Below are 22,839 nucleotides of genomic sequence, written 5' to 3'. Positions count from 1 at the left end.
AACCCAAATCACATCATCACAAATATAAGGAAAAGGAAAATAGACATTTCAGCATGTCAGAAGCATTTTGGTTACAGTGTATTGTTTTTTCCTATCAGGTTTATAAAATGTGAAGCAAATTCTACCTATTATTAGGGTTCAGCATCTCTTAACTTTCTTACCTTTAACAATCAGGTTTGATTCCAGCAGTAAATTCCTGCCACACCAACCTCATGATTATAATTTGGAAATGAAAATCAAAACCAATACCAGTGGTTTGTGAAAACCCAATAGGTGGAGATAACATCTTTGGAGATAACATCTTTCAAAACCCAGAGTTTTTCCCAGCTGAAGAAAAACTTTGTTCATTAGGCAGGTTGCTTGTTTTTTTGTTGGTTGCAGAAGTATATCAGGAAAAAGAATTTTACCTTTTAAACTTTTTAAATTTGGAGTATGAAGAAACATCTTTTATTTCCATTTAATTTTAAACTCTCCTTTTTAGAATTTAATATTGAGACACCCCCATATTTGCATCTTTTAAAAGTTATCACAACTGACCAGTGTGTGAAAACCAGGAAACTGAAATTCTGATGCACTGAAAACCAACCCATTTTGACTCTCATTTCTTGCTGCTCAGAGAAAACAGTTCAAGTTTCAGAGAAATCAGAACTTCACCACTGAGAGTTTTAACAGCAATACTGGTTCACTTAATAGAGCCTGAAAACACTTTTTCTGACAGAGGCCATTTTCAGTGGAAACTATTCTGCTGATCACTTAACCATCCTCAAATGATGCTGTGATTTGGACAGTACTTTCAGATACTTTCTTCCCCATTTTGCAAGACGTGCAGAAGTGTGTGCTTTTTTCTCAGTGTATTAAAAATGGAAGATCTCTTCAGAAAGTCTCACTCTTTCATATGAAAAACTCATTCTGACCCATTTTTTTAATTAAGAGAAAACTGGGTTAAAGGTATGATGTTTTCATTACAGATCAAGTGTGTGGATAAAAAGAAAAATTAACTTTACAGTACATTGAGGGGTACCAGTTAAAAATATATATGTTTATGTATATACATTATTTTCCATTAAAGATTTAAAAGGTTGTAAAACAGTTTTCTTTGCTAGGAGAGGGTAAAAGTAGAGACATACCTTGGTCAAGTGCCAGGCTCCAAGGACAGTTATGATGTTGATAACTCAGGGAATTCCACCTTCTCTGCTGCTTTATACCCTGCCTCTCCCACTACTTGTGGCACTCCACAAGAACTGCTGCTCCACACGTGCTGTGTGTGGCTGGAATAAGGAATAAAGTCATGTTCTGCCACCATTTCTATCATCAGCCTGAAAGAGGTGAATCTTTGCTGGAATGAAAAAAATTAGGCTCATTCTTTGAATCAAAATTATCCCAGCCTGACGGCAAGGTATTTACAGACATTAAGTCCTTTTTCTTAAGGAAACATCAGACAGGAAGAAAGAGAAACATCTGCATTGATTTTCATCGTTTAATACTCAAGAGTGAAAAAGTGTAAAATCACAAAGCTTATACCACCACCACAAAAAAAAAAAAAATGCAGTTTCATTGCAAATGACCAGAACACAAGCTGCCTGCAAAGTTTCACACAGCTGACATCAACAAACCCAGGTTCAACATTCTTACCGTCTTTTGAAACACCTGCTGTTCACAAACACCAGCCAGCACAGAGCTCTGCTATCTCACACATCTTTCTCTATGTTCTATTTGCTTCCTAGACCAGTGGTTTACACATCTGAAAAAAAACAGTGCCCCACTTCTGATCTATATCAGCATAGAAATACATAGTTTTTTACCCGCCCCAAAATGCTAATTATACTTGAAAAGCGTTTTGTTTAACCCAAACACAGCGGTAAAGTTTTTATTTCTATTTAATGAAAAGCGTAATATGAGTAAGCTTCAGCAGTGCATGCTGACTGAGGGTGTGTCACCAATCTGCTCAGCCACAGGAGAGAATTTTCATGCAGTAAAGTGATCACCTTGGGTGAGTTAGTACACCAGGGAGTAGGTTATGTTTGCTCTCATTAGTAACTCATGTACCTACAGCCCCAGTTCTGCACATGCAGCCACGGGGCCTGCTGGACATCACTGCCCACCTAAATACACTTTGTTGTCTGAAGGTGGAATTATCCAAAAGTTATCATTATGTCTACGTGTCTCAGGTTAATAAGAGCTAAGTGGAAAATGGGTTGCTTATATTAAAACCTTTTTAAAACTTAAATCTTTATATGTGAGGCAACTTCATTTTCACAGCCTTTCTTCATGTAAAGGAACTGTGCCTGAAACGTTGAAATCTTTTTAATGTCATGCTAATGCACATTTCCAGTTCTCCACAATAAGCCAGCTTCCCAATAATTGATTTAAATCCTGCTCTTAAATAAAGTACACTGAACAGATTTTTCCTCCAGACTATCAAAACAGAAATGTATCTTGGCATAATCTACTGCATCTGACAGTGATGTGCAAAGGAATTTCTGAAGAGCTGTTGTTGCCTCAGTGGAAAAAATACTGATTTTTAACTTTTTTTAAAATCCTTCAGTGCTAAGGGCACCTGCATTTTCTGAGTCACTTGCTCCTCACTGCTTTATTCCCTCACCTGACATTATAATCCTCTCAGCAGGTGAAGATAAATGAACAGTTTTGGCATCACTGTTCCTGAGGAGCACCTCTGTCAAAGACTCCACAATAAATGGGCTTGACATTGTAAGTAGCTTTTTGTTGGTTGCTAAATATATTTTCTGCAGATATTCTTGTATTCTTTTACAAAGAATGGTTAAGTCTTGAATAAAATTTCAAGAAAACTTACACTCATTATTTTTACCTCTGTTGCTTACTACAGACCTGACTTCTTCCCTCATGTAGTTATTTGATACTTGAGGTACAGGATCTGATAACTGGCAGTAAATATGGCATCTAGCTGGAAAATCCTGGCTTATACATGATTATTAAACACAGAGATGTTGCCACCTTTAAAATCATACAGTCATCTAAGGAAACAAAAGTATAGGATGAGATTAGAAGTATTACAATAATTAACATCCTATTTATAAATGGAAGCACAAGATCTTTTCTGAGCATATAGGAATAATTTTGAAAAAAAATATCATCTATTACACAGTGAACAGTATAAATAAGCTTAGATTACATGCCTTTAGTGCTTCTACACAGCTCAGTTTCCTATTTGTTTTCCAGCTGTTGGTGGAACTTCCAATTTCAACAAATGATTCCAGACAAAATGAGGAACACATTCAGAAAAAATTTGCAGTGCAGACAAACCTCACGAGTTAATCGTTGGAACATGAATTTTAGCTTTGTGCAGTTTCAAACTTAGTAACTTAAGGCACACATGGATTAAACTGTCCCTAAATCTGAGAGAGCAGGATGTGTCAGTCAGCACGGAGCTTCTCAGCTCTGCATTTACATTCACAGTGTAAAGCAGCACTCAGCCTTGAGAAATCTACTTCTGTTAATAGTAAGGAATCTGAAAAGTGACTAGTCATGCCAGACTAAGATAGTCTAACTGGATTCTAATATGGATCAGCACACACAAAACTAGGCTTACATAACCACAGGAAAAAATAAATCTGGGAGTCAGCACCGGCTCAGGCCACACCAAGCCAGGTGTGTGTCTGCCCTGCAGAGGTGGGACACAGGCAGTGAGTGTGTGCTGGTGTTTGTGAGCGTGTGTGTGCACAAACAGCAGCTTCTCACCTCTGGTTGTGACTCCCATACGTGGCCAGTATGGTATTTGTTACCCCAGTGACAATTTTTTTGGCTGCTATTTTTGCTCCTGCCAGCACTGCCCAGGTCAGGCCAGCCAGTGGTGCTGTGCTGGCTTTGCCAAGCTGAACTGATAAAGTCACTGAATTATAAAGTGAAATTAATGTCCTTCATTCAATCAATGTGCAATCCAAGTGAAATTAGCTTATTTGCAAACGATTTAAGTAGAAGGCAACTTTGGCCTGAGGCACTTGTTACATTCAGAGAAAAAAAAAAGGAAGAAACATAAATTCAAACCTCAGGTTGGGTTTGCAAGGGGAGTGATTGAAAAGGACATCTTGTTTGTAAACAAAGGATTATCTGGGAATGAGCTGACACACAATGATCATAAGTGTCACCAATGTCATTTGTAAAAGTTTCCTTCTAACAGGACACATATCAGCTAATTTCACTGTGTTAGGAAATTAGGCACTATGTGATCATGTCTGACACTTCACACTTACCTTTAGCAATACCTAGTATCAGGTAACCCAAAAACTGCAAAATAAGTTGAGGTTACTAATGTACACAGCCACTGAATCTGTTAGGAGTTCTCCTTACCTCAGTGGGAACACTATCCAGTCTAGTTTTTAAATTTTTCTTTTTAGAGATATTAAATATATTACTGTCTAACCATAAAATTCACTATTTCTCATCTGGAATACTGTGAGAAATTTTTACCTCAGTGTTATCTCTTTCTTTGTTGCACTGCATTCAAGTTACACAAATAATGTCACTTTTGTCAATTCTTGTTATGCTTAGTTTGATCCTACAGGATCATATTTAATTTTATAGCTTTAATAACTGTCTTTTATAATGAATTCATTAGGTATTGCATATAAGTACACAGAAATGGAACTGAAAATCAGCTACTACCACTCATTAGTCTCATATTCTGTTAAATTTGTGGTTAGTAGCTTGAGATTTAAATAGAATTGCATAGTAATATTGTAGTAACCAAGTACAATACAGTATTAAGGAAAAAAATATTTTGAAAAGTCCTATTCAAGCACACATTTAATAGTTGATGTGCTATAAAACACACAAAAAAATAGAATCCTTTGAATTCCCCAGTAGCAAATTCCTTAGCTTCTATGGGTGGAAAAATCTGAAAATATTAGACACAGAACTCTGAGGAAAAAATATTAATAGCATGATCTCTCCCAAAAATAAAATTTTCAATAAAATAAAATGTGCTGAATAGAGGCTTAAATTCAATACTTCTCAGTCCACCATTAATAATCTAAATAGTTGGACTGATTGCCCATCCCTTTTTTTCTCTTTAAAAAAAAAAGGATAATAAAAAAATACGTATAAACAAATTGCTACGTAGGTTTCACCACAGAGTCCTTTCAGAACCACTGTCCATCATTATCATTATCCTCATCATCTTCCTCCTCGTGGTCCAGGTAGACAAAAGCCACCTTCTTCCCTTCAGAAGCATCTGACCTTTGGTCGACTGTTCTTTGCAACTGCACAGTTTGATCAAAAAATGACTGTTCCACCACCTTCTCCCCCTGATCTTGGGAAAAACCGGAGAGAACGAAGCCACTTCTTGTGCTCTCACTCCCTGCATCGCTCTCAACGATGACCTGTGGCTGACCAGAGGAAGGGCCTTGCTTGTTGGACACCAGCATTGCCACTTGCTGCTCTCCACTCTTCGCTGCAGACATCCCACCCAGATTGGAAACATCCATTTGGAAAGTGTAAGCTGTTTCCCTGGAGCCCACTTTAATGTGTTTCACAGAGCTGCTGCTCTCAGAGGACTCTGCTATTTGTGAAAGGTCTTCCACCACTCCGGCGATGGGTCCTGAGAAGATTATTTCCTCAGTGTGAGTTCCTGCAGGACTTATTTTAACGTGCCTGAAAGCTCTTGAGCCTCCTGAAAGGGTCTGGTCTTCCAGTTCAGTGATTTCTGCGTGCCCAGAGACAGGCCCCTGGTAGATGACCTCCTCAGCTGTCATAAAGCCCTGGGGACCCAGCTGGACTTGTCTGACTGAACTCTCTGCCTGTGAGAAGTCCCTCGTGCTGCTGACCTCCACCTTACCAGAGATGGGACCTTCAAAGACGACGTGCTCAGTGTGAACCTCTTTTGGGCCCAGCCTGAAGTGCCTCATGGATCTGCTGACATCCACAGCCCCTTCAGCCTGGGAAAGGCCATCTGAGCTGTTGAGGGCCAGAGATTCTGAACCCGACCCCTCAAAAGAGACTTCTTCAGTCACCCGCCTTGATCCCACCGTGACACGTCTCGTGGCCCTGCTGAAGTCTGTTGAAACCTTCTGAGAAAGATTTCCAGAATCCATCTCTTCTACAATTGTAGTAACAGGGCCTGTATAAATCACTTGTTCTGTGGTTTGGATTTCCTTGGGGCCCAGTTTAAAGTGCTTCACAGACTGGCTGAATTCTGATGGCCCCTCTCTCTGAACGAGGTTTTCTGTAGCACTGAGCTCCAGCGTTTCAGAACCAGGCCCTTCATACAGGACCTGCTCAAAACTCTGGACTTCTGCTGGGCCAACTCTAACATGCCTCTCGGACTTGATTTCATCAGCTGATTGTGATGAGTGAGAAGCCTCTCCATAATCTGCAGTTTCTGAAACCAAACCGTCGTAAACGACCCTTTCAGTGGTGTGGTAGCCACTGCCACCACTCCGCCTCGTCGTGGAGGAGCTGTAGATCTCCTGGTCAGCAAAAGGAGTGTATCTGTCACTGTGGGAAGAAACATTTATATTGCTCCCATCTGAGCTCTCTTTCTTCAGGGAGTGTATTGTTGCTTTCTCCTTCTCGCTTGTGATTACTTCACCAAGCTGATCCACGTCAAATTCATCAGTGTTGAGGGTCTGGGACAGATTGACTTCAGCAACAATTGTCAGTGAGCCGCCCTCTTCCTTCTGATCAAGTTTTCTGATATCAAATGCCAAGTTACTAGCATCCACTTTGCTGTCTTTTGTTAATGCAGAGAGCTCCTCCTTCACACTTTCTGGGAGGCTGCCCTCCAACTGCTCCAAAGCTTCCTTCAGTTGATGTTTAGGGTCCTTTGTTTCCTTGGATAAAAGCCCTTTTATCGAAGCCTGAAATTCATGGGGGATTTTAATTTCTTTTTCAATAACAATGGATTCAACATGGGATCTTTCACCCTCAGGATGCTCTTTTAAAATATGGGCACTTGCTTCCTCCCCCACCACTTTATAGGTTTCTTCTGGAGAGCTCACACCTTCCTCTCTCTTACTTTGTGTGCCTTGCAAAAATTCATCTTGCCAGGAATATTTGATAGTTGATTCTTCTTCAATGTGAATTTGCCCATATACCGAGTCATCATTTTTTTCATTGATAATAGGATGATCATCAGGAACAGATACAAAATATTTCTGTTCAATAGGTGAGTCATCTTCCTCAGTCACCTCTTCCACACGCGTGAAGCTCTCATGGTGTGGCTTCTTCTTTTTGACATCTTCATACGTGAAGGTGACTTCTTGTTCCTCCTCACCATAATGCTTCTCCCTCTCAGGGAATGAATCCTCCACTTCTTCTACTTGGAAAGGTGTTGAAAAATCAGCCCTTTCATCGGTGGTGTAATCCAGTGGCTCCTCCACAATCTCCACATTCACGGACACGTTTTTTCCGCTCTCGCTTCCTTTCAGGCCGTGATGGACAATATCTTCTATCTCCTCTTTGGAAGGAGTTCCCTCAACGCCCTCTCGGATCACTTTTCTAACATCCTGCTTTGATAGATGTCCTAAGTCACCTTTATCAGAAATATCTATGTCTTCTTGAACTTGAGACTCCACTGTGAACTCAGTCTTTATTTTCCCTTCATCTTCCTGTTCTTTCTTATCAAAATAGGTCACTTTGGTGTCTGTTGACATCTGTGAACTAGAAGACTGTGTGAAACTTTTAAGAATGTCAGCAACAATATTCTCTGCTATGTTTTCAGTTGGCAGAGTTCCCATTTTATGGCTTCCATCCCTGATTTGCTCTTGACTTTCCAGACTGGACTCTGCTTCTGAAATCCTCACATGGCGAGTTTCAGCAGACTGAGTTACGTGGTCATCTGTTTCTCTTCCTATGGAAGTTTTAACACCTTGTACCCTTATTTCTTTCATTCTCTGAGGTCCTTTGTCAGGAGCAGGCTTTTCAATAGTGATTGGTACCTCAATGACATCTGTGCTTCTTGATTCTGAGGTGACAGTTGCATCTTTTTTTGCTGATTCACTTTTCAAACTTCTTGCAGCAGAAATGTCACTCCCTGTTACTGTTACCTTCTGGCTGATTTCCTCACGGGTGTATTTTCTCTGCTCAGTCTTCCTCCCAAAATCAACACTTCCTTCTACAAAAGATTTCTCATCTGCTTTCTTTTTCTCATCTTTTGTTTGTTTCTCCAGCTTATCTTTTTCTTTCAGCAGAGATGTCTTCTCATCAGTTGGTTTGCTGCCTCCTGTTTTGTCTTTTAGTATGGTCCGAGTTTCAATTATAGTTTCTTCATATTTGGATGGTTTTGCATTGGTAATCAGCTCGTAAGCTGGAAATCTAGTGAAACCTGGTTTAGTTCTTATATTTTCAGCATCAGGCTTGTGGTCCTTGTCTGATCTTTCAGCACGTGCTGATTCTTTCGAAAAAGACACTGTGGATGAAGTTGTAACTTCTGTTTTCTTTCTTTCTGGAATCCTCTTTTGCTGCATTTCAGTGCTCCTCCAGCTGCTGTAGTCTGGAGTAAATGTTCTTAGCTCTTTGTGGTCTGTTACAATCCTCTCATCCTTTGTGACAGTTGTTGAAGGGTGATATGTTGACCCAAGCAGGTCCCTTCCAGAAGTTCTTCCCCCCGTTGTTGTGCGTGATCCAGCCTGTGTGGAGTGAGCTGAGTAATGTGCAGAGCTGCTCAGATTTGTCACTGGCATTCTGTGCCTCGTGTCAGTGATCCTGGCAGCTGGCAAAGCTTTATTTTTATTTCTTTCTTGATAAGTAGAGTAAATATCAGTGTAGTTATATGAAGTGTTTATAATATCTGCAAAGAGAGCACAGGTGACCAAGCATTAAAATAATGGTTTGTATCTAATATACTATCAAATAGAGGGCATGGACTAAGAAAACATGCACTATGTTTTTTGAAAGAAATAATGTCTTCATTTTCAGTGAAGCTTTGTAAAGGCATTCCTGTAGGCTTTGCCTGTTAATTAAGTCTATGCATAAATTACATCAAAGCTGAAAGCAAAGCTTTTTCTCAAGTTGCAAGATCTTGCTGATTTTACCTGTTGTGCACTACTGGGTATTGTGGCACTTATTGAGGAATTACACTTTTTGTATTTATATCAATGTTTATTTACAACTTCTTATTAAATAATCTATGCTAATATCATAGGCTGGGGTTTTTTGTTTCATTAGCCTAAGTGGCCTTAAGTTTCTTAGTCCCTATTGACATTTAATGGCACACCTGCCACCATGTACTAGAAACTGCAAACACAAATACAACCCTTCATAGCTATACAATAAAGCACAACTATGGGGAGGAATAAATAACCTTTTAGGCTCTATCTACAGAAATTAATACAGTGGGCCAGGAATATCTGACAGTTAAGACCAACCAGTACTGCACCACTCACATCTCTCACTCCTGAGAAGCCACCACATCTCCTCTGACTTTTGGTACTGTCTGCTGTAATATTTCTGTAATTCCTTCCCTATTCTCTGAATATGCTTGAGCATGGTCTGCAGAAGTACTGACCAGTCCAGACCCAAAGTGTGCTGTCCAGATCCAGGCACAGTGCTCACTATTTAACAGCACAGGCAGATCTGTGTGAGTATTTCAGCCTAACCTTGAGCCTGTTGGATTTCCTGCTACACACACAGCCTTCAAATGTCTTCTGGGACTACAATAATGACCCCACATTGTTAAACTCGTGAGTATTATCCAGTTTAATTCTGTTATTAATTACAATGGCCACAGCAGTCACAGTGAAGGTCCATCTTATCTAAAATCCTGTTTGCAAGGACCAAGAGTAGATACACAGGGAAGAGTATAAGAGCAGGGCAAGTAAATAGTGATACTTCCCTCGTATACTCTCACAGCCTCCAGAGATTTGCAGCTCCTAAGACAGAAATGGTATCTTTATGTTTAGTAAGTCTTTGATTTGTCTTTCATTACTCTGCTAAAATATCTCTTTAAACCCACGTGAACTTTTTAACACTCACAATGCCTCAGGGTGATGAACTCCTTGGTTTTAACTACATGTTCTGTTAAATACCTCTTGCTTTATACTTCAAAACTCTCTTAAGACCTATGGGCATCCAAATGTTCTTTAGAGCTACAGAACATCACTCCCTACATTCTCCACTCAAGCCATGATTTTCTGAAGTATCTCATATAGAAGAGCAATATGTTGATTTAAAATATTAACACTCAAAACTAATTCAATATTTACTTGGCAATACACCCATAAAAATATACTTCAGGAACACTACACCATAATAATTTTGAGTTATATTTAATTTCATTCAAAATTAATTTTTAAGGATTCATATTTTACCTTGAGGCAATTTCCCTGCATACTCTTCTCTCCATATAATCCATGGCTTGCTCTCCCCTTCTAACAAAGCTCTGCAAAACACAAAAGGCATTTCTTTAAAATACTGGGAACAATAAGCATAATATTTTACATTTATAAGTCTTATAAATTGAAACAATTATCCTGTAGTTGCCACATTCCACCAGACCAGGTTGCTCCAAGCCCCATCCAATGTGACCTGGAAAACTTCCAGGGATGGGGCAGCCACAGCTTCTCTGGGCAAGATGTTTTATAAAGAAAAGGCAAAAATGAAAAGAAATATTTGCAGCAAACTTCCTGTTTGTAAAAGAGTAGTAAAGGTGGTGTTGCATTGTGATATGAGGGAACTGTCACAGCAGGATCTTCAAGTTCTATCATTTTCAAATGAAAAATGAATGAAAGTACAACTTCTACTGTCAAACACAGTGCTGGAGGAAAAAAAATTATAGTGTTTAATTAACTATTCTTAGTTCCTATTCTATTGGAAATCAGCACAACACATTTCACAAAAAAGGAGTAGGAAAATTCTGTGACAGAACCTGCTTGGTTTCCTTTAATGACATCCCTGTTTGTCCCTGCTCCCCAGCCCTCCTCCTTTTTGGCAGTGACTCTCCAGCAGCAGTGACACTTCCAGGAAATGCTGGTGCAGCAGCCTGGAAATGCTGTGTCAGGGTCTGTGCCTGTGCAAGGGAATGTTACAGCCAGCACAGTGACTTGGGTGGGTTTATGTTCATTTCTACCAGGCAGTGACATTTCCGGGCTTAGGAATGCCAGATGTTCTGCACTGATAAGACACAGCTGCAGCATCAAAGCTGGCAGGAGTGAGGCTGGAGGACTGTGATAGCCAAAGCTTCTGACTCCCTGGGGCGGGAGCTGAAAGACATTTAGGATTGGGGTATAAACACCTCTGCTGGACATTTATGTCAAAACTGACAAAGCATCACCTGTGTATTTCACACTTCCCATGACTGATCACTTTGGCATTAGCAAAATATCATTAGCAAGGCTTTCTTTGCTGTCATGGATTTGTCTAGATCCAGAAGAAAAACCAGGTTAGAACTACCTAAAACAGGCTCAGATGGGCATCTTTCTTTCTATTTTGTGAGTCAAAAAAAAAACCCACTAAAAGCAATTTATCTTTCTCCACGTTGAGAGAAGCTTTATAGGAATCAGATCCCTTCAACACATATAATGTTCCCAAGACCAAACATCTGATCTGACGAAGCCAGTGAGTGCCAAACAAATTGCTCTGACAGACGTGCCAGAGAAGCTGGTGGTGACACTGCAGAAACACACCCAGGAGCTGGCAGTGAAAGTGTTAACCATGACCAAGGAAAGCAGGAATGTGGGGAGTTTGACTAAGGATTTCTGGCTGCTGTTAAAACAACAGTTGTCCAGTTGCTGCAGCAACCTATGAGGTCACTAAAAATAAGTTCCAAGAGGTAACTGTATATGGCAAAGGGCAGCAGCCCACAGAAAAGCTGGATCTGAAGTATTACTACTGAAAGTGAAAGGCAAAGCTTCCTGAAACCTCTGTAAAACTGGACAGGGAATCAGTATTTTACTGGACACTTCATAATGTGTGTGACCTCATGCTTATCAGAAAACCAAGAGAATGTTAAACTGAGCTTGGCTCACTGAACTGGCATGAGAAAGGGCAGTGCACTGTACTGAGCCAGCAAACTCAGGCTGTGCTGCTCAGCTTGACCATAGCTGGAGTTTATGCAAGTCATTTTGCTTCTCTATCCTCTGCATCTTTTCTTAATAAAAACCTCTTGGTGTTAAGGCCTGCTTTTAAACTTAAGCTGCCTGGAGAATTTCAACTGTATGAACTTTTAAGCATTCATAATAATAATAATAAAAACTCCCCAAGCAGCACTCTTCTAAAAAAAACCCAAACATGTCAGCTACTTCCTGGAAATCAGGTCCTAAATGACATATACTCCCATTTTGTTAACACTTAATTTAAGTGTTACCAGAAAAATAATCCAACTGCACTGTTAGCTCATGTCATTATTAATGTCACTTATCTAAAGTTAGCAGGGACATGCTCATCAGCCTGTGCTGGATGACAACAGAAACAACCAGGCCATGAAAGCAGGAGGAGAGATAAAGTGGTTGGGGTGGGGAGAGAGAACAAAAGGATGTCGTGCAAATTTTATTATGGTCATTCAGGACAGTAATGACTTTGTTTCAGCTACAGAAACCCCAAAATCTCAGATTGGGCAGTTGGCTATTTTCTCTGTCCTGGGTATTTGGTAAGGAGTTAGGAAAAAACTCCACCTCTCCAGGAGTGGGGGTGAAGACCATTCCACATCCTTTTTCCATCACAGGATGGGAGACAAGGAGTGTGAAGAACAGCATGTTAAATTCCCTGGGTGTTGAAAACTCAGTGTGTTCTCAAAATAAAACCTATACAGGACTAGGACCTATTGGATGGTAAAAGTTATGAAGGATAAGTAATGAGACTGACTGAAAAAACTGAGGTGAGTAGCTCAGAACACCTCAATGCTGATGATTCCTTCACCTTAAGAGTGATGATTTTGTGAGAGGAAAGCATGGGAAGGGTTAGAAGTGTTGCTGGAAGAACACAACTGGAAATTCCACCTGACCAGTGTGTTCAGAGAGCCTAACAATGATGATGGAAATAAAAAAGAAAAACTTCGTGTAGCCTTTGGTGCTCCAGAATGCAGGGTGGTAACCTGAACAGAACACTTGCATGACACTGGAATTCCAAAGTGAAACATTTTACCTTTCAACAACAACAGCATATCTTAGAGAAGACAGAAAAACCTCCTGAACCTATTGGTACAGGCTGTGGGCAGCCTCTGCTATGGGAAGAGAAGTTTTTGCTAGCTAAGGAGAAAGGCCTGAGAGTAATTCAGATTCTAGGCATATTTTCTATCTCCTTTTAAAATCAAGAGTTTTACAGAGTGAGTAATCCACCACTTCTTCCTGGAAATAAAACTTAAGCACAGTTAAGTAGCTGCAGTTTTGAAGGGTTCCAAGGACACAGAACAAACCTGTGAGACACTTGATAAATATTTACTTCAACAGTGAGAAGAGGGTGTAGAAATTAAGATTTCCATGAAGTATGACCTCACAAAGCCACATAAGACACAATATTTCACTTCCTGAGTGAATCTCAGCTCCCAGAGCAGGAAGGGTGAGCAGAGTCAGAGAGGAAATACACTTGGACCTTAAGGAAGGGTGTTCCTTGCAACAGTGATCCTTCTTCCCACCCCAGGAGCAGTGGTGACTAATGGAAAGAACTGGCCTTGTAACAGAACTGTAGGAGTTTTAAAACAGAGAAAACACAGGGTGGGAGGCACAAAGAAGGCTCCAAGACCAGCTACCACACCCTTAACCTATAAGGCCAGGAGGAAAGGAAATGCCAGGGCCTTTGTGGGAACCTCTCCATGGAAAGTTCAGGATGTTGGGCTGAGTGTAAATAGGTGCCTTTTGTTTCCAGTATGCACAAGAAAGGGTATTTGCCAGCATCCTCTGTGGAAACCAACTGAAGCTGCATTCACAGGCCCTATTTTTTTTTTTTTTTTTTTTTTTTTTTTCAGGTAAAAAGACCTGGGAGAGAAATAGGATTTGAAAGAGTACATATGGGAGCTGTCCAGAATTCTTCTACTTAACCTCACTGACTGGGTCCCCTCCCACAGCAGGGTTGATAGAGATACACAAATGAAGGAACTATTTTCTTCAATAAAGGGAGAAAAAGGGGAATAGATAAAACTGCATAAATGTGAAACTACAAACCAATCTCTTTTCAGCTTCTGATATTTTTAAATAATTTTGTTTGCTGGCATTTGCATGTTTTTTATCTGCGGCAAGGCTTATTCTCTTGTTTTCATCTATAGATCGTCTTTAAAGGACAAATGCTCATTTTTCCACTGACATCTGCCTTGCCAAGGCCATCAGTGACACAAATTGCATTCACATCCATCAGATGAAGAAACCCTACAGATTAATGACCTTTTTAACTGGACAACAAACACACTGCAGGTGATGCTGAATTGTTCTCCTCTCATTAACCAGGGCAGGGAATCCTTAGGCAAACCAATAATGCTCAGATAACCAGTGGTACAACTCTGGAGAAGTTCCAGAATTTCATGAGCTTACAAGGTTTTCAAACAACTGAATATCTGGGCATTATCATTCCTAGCTCTGGATGAATACTAATCATCAAAACAACTCTGACAATTCTGTTATTGTGACAGTGCTAATCTTGTTTTGCAGATGAATAAACCAAGGGAGAAAGTTTAACAACAACAGTGAAAAGTCAACAACAGAGCTGGGATTAAATTCAGAAGAATTATGTTTTTTAGCAAAGTTAACAGAATTAACACAGAGAGATCAGGATCACAACTGGCCACCACTTCCACAGTGCTCCAGACATTATTGGCTTTCCAAGGATCACAGGGATCCCACTCCACCAACAAACATCAAGGCACTGTCACTTATCAAGTGACTGCAGATACTTGTCCCACACTGTTTGTGATTTTATCTCATCCAGAAACCAGCCTTGGTCTGTGCCTCCTTGCAGACATTTTCAAGGCATCTTGAACAGACTCTTGGTGCTCTTTCATGAAGACAGACATTCTCTGCTCACTACTCTTTATCAAACTACTCAAAAGTTATTTCAAGTTTCTCATATTTTCAGTTATGCAACTGAAATTGCATTTCATATGCATCAGTGGATGGATAGTCCACACACTTTAGTCTACACACCTCACCCATAATTCAGCTGGTGCTATCTTTACCCAGACTTACTGGTTTACACTCAGGAAACATCATTAATGCTTTAGGACACAGCAGTATGTATTATATTTAACTGGAAATACCCCATCTATTGACACAAGTTGAATATTAATAATGCACCCAATGTAGACAAGGTGATGACAAAGGCAGTCTCCTTAAAAAAATACAGAAGTAGCCTGTCATTAAATTTTTGCAAATTATCCCTTTGCTCAGTAAGAACTGCACATCTCTCTGTATTTGAAGATCAATATCTCAATGAAATTTGTTGAAAATATTGTGCTATTTGTAGAAAAAACACATCATCTTCACGAGAAGGAAGGCTCTTCCTCCAGTTCATCAGTTTTGGGTTATTTAGGATTTTTTTCATTCCAAATCAGTTTTGTGCCACGTACATTATGATTCTCCAGACAAGAGAATTACTCTGGCTTTTCAATCCCACAACTACTCAGTGGCTAGAGAGAGACACAGCCCTGAATATTCATCAGCAGAGATGTTGTTTGCTGTTATCTCACACTTGATCTAAACATGTTTTCATAATAAATCAAGGATGGAGAAAGCCAGGACATAATCAAACAGGCTTTTCTGCAATCTTCCCACCATCCTACAACTGCAACAAGGATGGGGAACTCACTGCTTACATCAGTGCTGCAGCTGGTCACTAATCAACATAGTTAAATAATGAAATGTGCCAGGTAAGTTGGTGGCAACTGCATAACCTCAAGTTTTATTGATTGTAATTTAGGGATATTGTCTCCTCACCTTGTAAGCAAATATTGCCCCAAAAATTCCCATCAATCTGAAATCCACTTGACCAGGACTAAGAAAGTTTCTTACAAACCACTATATTTGTATCAAGTTATATGGAATTTATATGGATTATATTGGCTTTAGAGCCTTGAGACTCCCAAAGTCACAGTCTGTATTTTAAATGCTGGAAAGAGGACAAATGGGCCTCCTGTATCTATAAAAAGGGATTTAAATTATCCTCTGACTAGACAATAGAGTGTAACCACAGATCTTACCTGTAGGTTTCAATTTCAAGGATGAGGCCTGCTTTGACCTGCAGGAGCTCTTGGTAGTCCCTCAGGTAATCTGTGATTGACATGGTCAGGAACTGCTTTTCTTCTTCTAGGGCGTCAATTATTCTCTGAAAAGAAACAAAATATTTTTAGTTTTGAAAGAACACGAAAATCTGTACAATCGAATGCCTTAAAACATAAAATTTTAAATTAAAAAAAACTGATACAAAAATACATCAATGTTCTATCACTTCAAAAACCAGAAGCAATCAGCTCTGTGACCTCCCTATACACAAGCTGAAATACATTTTTCCTGAAGCAAGTTTTACGCTGAATTCATTTTATGCCTTACTAAGGTGGTTAAATATCTCAGTAAAACTCATTCAGATACCCTGTACCAAAGTTATTAAGCACACACAGCAAGGAAAATACCCTTCTTTATAAGATTTTTATGTGACTCATTTGGTCATTTTAAGACATGCTTAAATCACACTTGAGATCAGAAATTTCAGCAACTGCTTTGCCATGAGAACCTTATCAATATTTTCAGTTCCACACATGTGGGTTCAAACCAGTTTTGGAATTTGAGCATCTGAAGATACTCACAGTGCCCACAAGGTAAAAGATGAACCTTCAGTGGTTCTTTCAAGTTTTCTACAGCATTTGGATTCCTGCTTTGATGTCCACCCAGCTCTGTCCTAACTGCTGCTCAGAAAACGGATGAAAGATTGCTCATTTTCATCTCAGTAACTATATATGACTTTAAACACAACTAAATATATCAGGTTATATATATTTACACTAAATGGCAGAAGGAAGAAAAGAGTAGAAAGTGCTTTAGTCACCAGTGTTACCTCTCATGTGAAGGGTGAATTGTCATAATTTATATTTGTATTTGTATCAAATCTAACCTTGCTAACTAATATACTATACATTGCACTTTGTTCTGGGGGCTGGGAGGACAGAAATTAAATATCATAACAAATTTTGGCCCAATTCTGTTTTGTTGAACTCTGAAATGTCATTTACAGAGCAAAACCTCATACACACGTACAACACTGAACAGGAATTCACAACAGTATATTTTAGATTTCACCCTGACAACTGCTCTGCAATCTAACTGGAAAATCAAGGCACTGATGGTTTAGTTTTAAAAAAATTCAAAATATATCACTTATAGGCAGCAAGTGCTCCAGTATCACAGTATGAACAATAGGATAAAAATGAAGATCCAGCCGGGGACTCTGCTGTTAATGCCAGCAGGATGTGCTAGGCAGAAGTAAGAACTAAGAATATAAAGTGCTGGCATGTCAAATATTAATAGCTTTGGGGTTTTTAAAGTAAAACTAAAAAGAAAGCTCTATGAGGGAAGCTGCCTGTATTTGCCTATACACGTGGGTACAGTTCTCTATAAAACACATTAATCTCTTTCTTCATTTATTTGCCTTTGCAGCTCTTGCTAAATGACTACACTGATGGTTCCCTCGACATGACAATCCTTGCCTACAGTCTTCAGTGTACTTTAAATTCCTTTTTTATGGCAGAAGACAAATCATATCTGCATATCTGAAAGAGCCCCACAAACCCCCTGCAGGCCCCAGTGGAGGCACCATCCCATGGCCAGGCAGACCTGTGGCAGCTCTGAGGGAACAATCCCATTCAAGAACAGCACAGACACAAGGGACAGTCCTGAGGTGAGAAGGGAAGAAAAATACAAGGCCTTGTTTTAAAAGGAAAAGGCTACTCAGTAAGAATGGCCAGGGTGCAACAGAACCAGGAGTCAGCAAAAGGTGCAGAAGAAAACCAGTCCCTAAGAGCTCTGATAATACAAAAGTTAAATGGTTCAGACATTTCTTGCCTCCACAATTAAACACTGAATAACCTATACATGCAAAAAGAGCTTTAAAATGCTGCAGTGCCAGAAAAATCCATACAGGAGATTTCTACACTGGACTACAGAGTGTGGGGAGCTCTGAAAGATGGGGGCTGTTCAAACCTCTCTAAAACCACAGGAGCTTCAGTCCCTCACCCCCAATTCTCTAGTCTGGGTTTAAAAAGCCACCTGGATTCTCCCCACTGGGTTTGGAGAGCACTGGGGATTCAAGAGCTGGAGTTAATGATTACCATAAGGGGCCACACAACTCAGCCAGCTGTGCAGTTGTTCCAAAGGAATTAATTCCAGTGGGATAGACTGGGTGGCAGACAGCCAGTCACCCAGCCCTCCACCACTGATGCTCAAACATAAAGCAGAAGACAACTGGTCTCAAAGCAGGCCAAAAAGCACAGAAACCAATCCATCAGAGCTCAGGAGGCTGTGAGCCAACAAACCCATTTTGCAAAAGGTAACCTCTACTTGGCAGATCTTGTGTGTTTCCTTCACACAGGACTCTCTTGGAAAGATCTGTTTCCCAGCCACATCAATCACAGCCCCCAAATCCCAGTGATGTCCTGCTAGGACTAAGTAACAGAATAGAAACTCTTTTCTCACCCTTCATATGTTCCTTTCCAGGCAGCACTGGGAAATTTTAGAAGGGCAGTATAGGGGAAAGAATTTACTTGGGTTGTCCAAGCTGTACCTACGGAGGGAATGGAGGATTCCAGGCCCCAGCCCTTTCCATCTGGTACTATTTACTGATCCCAAAGCTCATTCAGTGGCTCAGCAGGGGAGGGACTCACACTGCACTTGGCTGGCTCAAAACTGGTACACTGAAAAAGGCACATGACATATCGACATTAAATGTGCATTTGACAAGTGTTTTCTCCTCTCGAGCTCACAGCCCTGGCACAGAAACTGATCCTAAACCCACTCTTTACCAGTGAAAAATATCTGCCTCCTTTCAGAGCAGCAGGATGGGCCATGGAGGGCTTTACACCCAAATAATTCAGGGGTTTTCAAACCACCAGGAGTTTTTGCATCAATATTCTCACAGCACACAGCTAAAATTCTGGAAGTAAGAGGCTGACTGAGTTCATCCCTTTAGCACTCAGGACCAGTGAAAATTTTCCAGTGTGTGATTTACTGCCTGCCTGGTTCAGCTACCTTATAACTCCAAATACTTATTTCTATTTAACACTGCTGAAAGCTTCAGTCAGGATAAGGGCAGTTCAGGAGGCAAAGATGAACATATAAGGCAACTGGATGATATATGGAAAATGTGAATAAATCCAATTGCCATTGCAGCTGCAATGAACAATAATAACTTGACTTTAATCTGTACATACATATCATTTTTACATGACACTCTACAGTAAATAAGCATGGAATTGATGCTCTTTAAAGAGTAGTTTAAAAAGCCATGCTGAACATACTTCAACTAGTAAAAGAAATGAGTGAGGAAAAAAAAAAAGCTTTGATCCCAAGAATGAAACCTGAGACAGTTGCTCCTACGCATTTTCTATAATTTTTCTTCCTGGATGTGAGCAAAAGATTTTATTTCTCATGTATGGGAGACTGGCAACTGCAAAAAGGCCTTTCTCATTAAAACCCAAACATAAGACCATTCAGAATTAATAAACCTTATTACATATTTAAATATACATCTAGATAATATTTAATTTCTGGTGAAAATGGTCAGGTATTTTCAACACACTTTTTTCTTCTTTTTTATTACTAAGATTTGAAACTATTTTTCCAGTAAAAATCTAAAGATGTCAAATGTTCATGAGAGCAAGAGAGAAGTCTGTGATGTTGGTGTCAATATAACAAAATCCATTTTGGAGCATTGCATCAGGACCATTCAAGGGCATCCATTGATTTTGATTATTTGACTTCTGCAATAGATTGCTGGCATCTACAATGGGTTTCTCCAGTTGCACTTTCAAAGAAAATTCTTTAAAAACACAACCAGATACAGAGATAAGTGGTTTAAAAACACCTTGCTGAGCTGAAAAAGTTAAATCAAAGCCATTCTCACTGGCTTTAGAAGAAAAACTTGTGGCATGGACAGTGAGCTATACAAAATGCTCTCTTTACTCCATATTTTGAGGTTTTCAGTTGGAGCAATAATGACTTTGATTATAAGCCTCTAATAAAAATATAGACAGCAAGAAGGCCATGATTTGGAAATCCAAGAAACTTTATATATAAAAAGGAAAAAAAATGAAGAGGTTTCTTTCTTCTTCACATTTTCACCTGGTTTGACGGTTGGATAGATTTAATTAATGAGGGATTAACCTATATCATCTCCTACAGCTTTGGGAACGTTTACATACGTGACTGTGAGAACGAATTGTCAAAAACGGAAAAAAAAAATTAAAAAATAAAAAATAAAAATTTAAATATTTAAAAATAAAAAATAAAAATAAAAAAAAATATTTAAAAGTGAAGAGCCTTTGAGATTACTCCTTACATTCCCAATCTGCCTCAGTTCACAGCATCTGCAAACCATGCAGCTTCCAAACAATCCAGCAGGGTACAAAAACCAGACACACACACACAGAGCAACAGGTCCCATCCCTTCCCAGCTGCCAACTCCCCCATAATCTGCCAGGGCTGCTGGACACAAAGCTGGACAAAGGGGTTCGGGCACACGCCGGGCTCCAGCGGGGTGTTAATAAAGGGTCTGACAATGAACAAAAGAAATGTTGCCCTGGGGAAATGGATGGATGGATGGGCTGCATGGTCTGATGTGTGCTCTCCACTGGGCAGGAGCTGATCCCTCCCCACGCCCAGGGGGATTGCACATCACACCCAACATCATCCTGACAGCGAATAAACCCTCGGCTGGTGATGCTGAACCCCCAACACCGACATCCCCCTCCAGCATCACCTCGGCCTTTACACAGCCCAAAGTTTCCTTAACTACGCCGGGGACCACAAGCTTTTCCCGAGGCTCAACACACACCAGAATGAGTGTAAAACAAGAAGAAATTTCAGATTATTTCTCTGATTGGGACCCTCCAGCCTCAGGGTCGTGTCCCCCTGTCCCGGGACTTGCTCTCAGATCTGCTCCGTGTCCCAAGCGCTCCTGCCAACGCTGCCAGGAGCCCTGGCACGGCCGTGTGCCTGCTGCATGCCCTTGGGCTGGGAAGGGAGCACCTGTCACCGGGATGATGTCCCCAGGGTCACCGTGTCCCCTCTGATTGACGCTCTCCGCACCCGGCTCTCCCCAAACCCCCCCAACCCACACAGGGAAAGGGCTCAGCAGCAAAACCCTCCTGCTGGGACATCTCCTCTTCCAGCCTGGGCAAAACCCGCTGCCGGGAGGCGGAGTGGGGTGGGCAAGGCACCGAGCCAGGGGAGTTTTATCACCTCCCGGAGCAGGGATGGGAAACTGGGGCTGACAGCGCGCCATGGAGTAGAACTGATGGGAAAACGCGAGCGGGGCAGAAGGAGCGCCAGGGGAGCCCCAAAAGAGGCACCAGAGGGCGGGAAGGGAAGCGGGAGATGCCGGGACTCACCTGGTACTCCTCCAGCTGGGCGCCGTGCTGGTCCTGCAGCGCCAGCATCTCCTGCTCCAGGCGCTCCCGCAGCGCGCACAGCTCCCGGCCCTGCCGCTGCAGCTCCTCCAGGTGCTGCCGGCACTGCCGGCTCTCCTCCCGCAGCAGCTCCACGTTCTCCCGGCTGCGCTGCGCCTCCTGCTCCTGCAGCACCTGGATCTGCTCCTGGTAGCGCAGCAGCGTCTCCCGGCAGCTCTGGTTGAGCAGCATCTCGTAGGTCTCCTCCAGCTCCTCCAGGCTCAGCCCGGCCAAGGGGGGAGGCAGGGCGGCCAGGTTCAGCCGCAGCTCCCGCATCTCCGCCGCCTCCCGCCGCTGCCGCTCGGCCATGTGCCCGTGCTCGGCCTGCAGCTCCAGCAGCAGCTCCTCCAGGGCCACGCACTCGCCCCGCAGCCGCTCCAGCAGCTTCTGCTGCCCGGCCAGCTCGGGCTCCAGGCGCCGCCGCATCCCCAGCACCTCCGCGCCCAGCGCCCGCAGCTCCTCCAGCTCCCGCCGCAGCCCGTCCCGCTCCAGCTCCGCCTCCAGCTTGGCCCGGCTCAGCTCCTCCAGCTGCATCCGCAGCCAGGCCAGCTCCTGCTCGGGGACCTGGAGCCCGATCAGCTCCTGCTCCCGCAGCTCCGCCAGCTCCCGCGCCAGAAAGCGGTTCTCCTCCTCCAGCTCCCGCACGCGGGTCACGAAGACCCGCAGGCGGGAGTTGAGCTCCTGCAGCTCCCTCTTCTCGTCGTATCCCGCTTCCCAGCGCCGCCACATCTTGCCGGGGCCGGGGGGTCGGGGCGCGGTGGCCCCGGGGCTGCGGGCGCGGAGCGGCTGCGGCGGGTCGGGGCTGCGGGGAGTGCGCGGCAAGGAGCAGGCCCCGCCCCTCTGGATAGGCTCCGCCCACCTGAACAATGTCCCGCCCATCGGGGCAGGCCCCGCCCACCGGAGCACCGCCCATCTGCGCTGCGGCGCCCCCTGGCGGACTCCTGGCGGCTCCCCTCAGATTCCTGCACGGGAATCTGAGCCCGCCTGAGGGAGCAGAGCCTCGCTTAAGGCGCAGAGCCCGCCTGAGGGAGCAGAGCCTCGCTTAAGGCGCAGAGCCCGCCTGAAGGAGCAGAGCCCGCCTGAGGGAGCAGAGCCCCCCTGAGGGAGCAGAGCCCGCCTGAGGGAGCAGAGCCCCCCTGAGGGAGCAGAGCCCGCCTGAGGGAGCAGAGCCCGGCTTAAGGCGCAGAGCACCGCTTAAGAGGCCAAGTGTAAAGCCTCCTTCAGAGAGCAAAGTCATTCTGAGGGAGCAAAGCCGGGCTCGGGAAGCAAAGTCGAGCTCATGGAGCTGAGTC

General features: G+C 42.4%; 1 protein-coding gene across 1 annotated transcript; it reads right to left on the bottom strand.

The window, feature by feature from the left end:
* Nucleotides 1-1,461: 1,461 nt before the first annotated feature.
* On the bottom strand, nt 1,462-22,306 carry SYNM (synemin). Its single transcript, XM_083870872.1, has 4 exons — nt 21,491-22,306; nt 16,094-16,218; nt 10,284-10,354; nt 1,462-8,764 (listed from the first exon to the last, which is right to left on the bottom strand). Exons 1-4 carry the CDS (start codon nt 22,274-22,276, stop codon nt 5,118-5,120), a joined length of 4,629 nt encoding a protein of 1,542 aa, XP_083726998.1. The 5' UTR covers nt 22,277-22,306; the 3' UTR covers nt 1,462-5,117.
* Between the last annotated feature and the right edge of the window lie 533 nt (nt 22,307-22,839).

The sequence above is a fragment of the Zosterops lateralis genome, assembly GCF_965231275.1.
Source record: "Zosterops lateralis genome assembly, chromosome: 13".
Lineage (NCBI taxonomy): Eukaryota > Metazoa > Chordata > Aves > Passeriformes > Zosteropidae > Zosterops > Zosterops lateralis.
The sequence above is the reverse complement of the archived record's forward strand: the minus strand, read 5'-3'. Positions and strand labels throughout refer to the sequence as shown.

Excerpts from the sequence above, each read along its gene's own strand:
- SYNM (XM_083870872.1), bottom strand. The coding sequence starts at position 22,276 with ATGTGGCGGCGCTGGGAAGCGGGATACGACGAGAAGAGGGAGCTGCAG. Across the intron at positions 10,355-16,093 it reads CTTGAAATTGAAACCTACAG|AGCTTTGTTAGAAGGGGAGA; the intron begins GTAAGATCTGTG and ends TGTGTTTTGCAG. Across the intron at positions 8,765-10,283 it reads TGCAGGGAAATTGCCTCAAG|ATATTATAAACACTTCATAT; the intron begins GTAAAATATGAA and ends CTCTCTTTGCAG.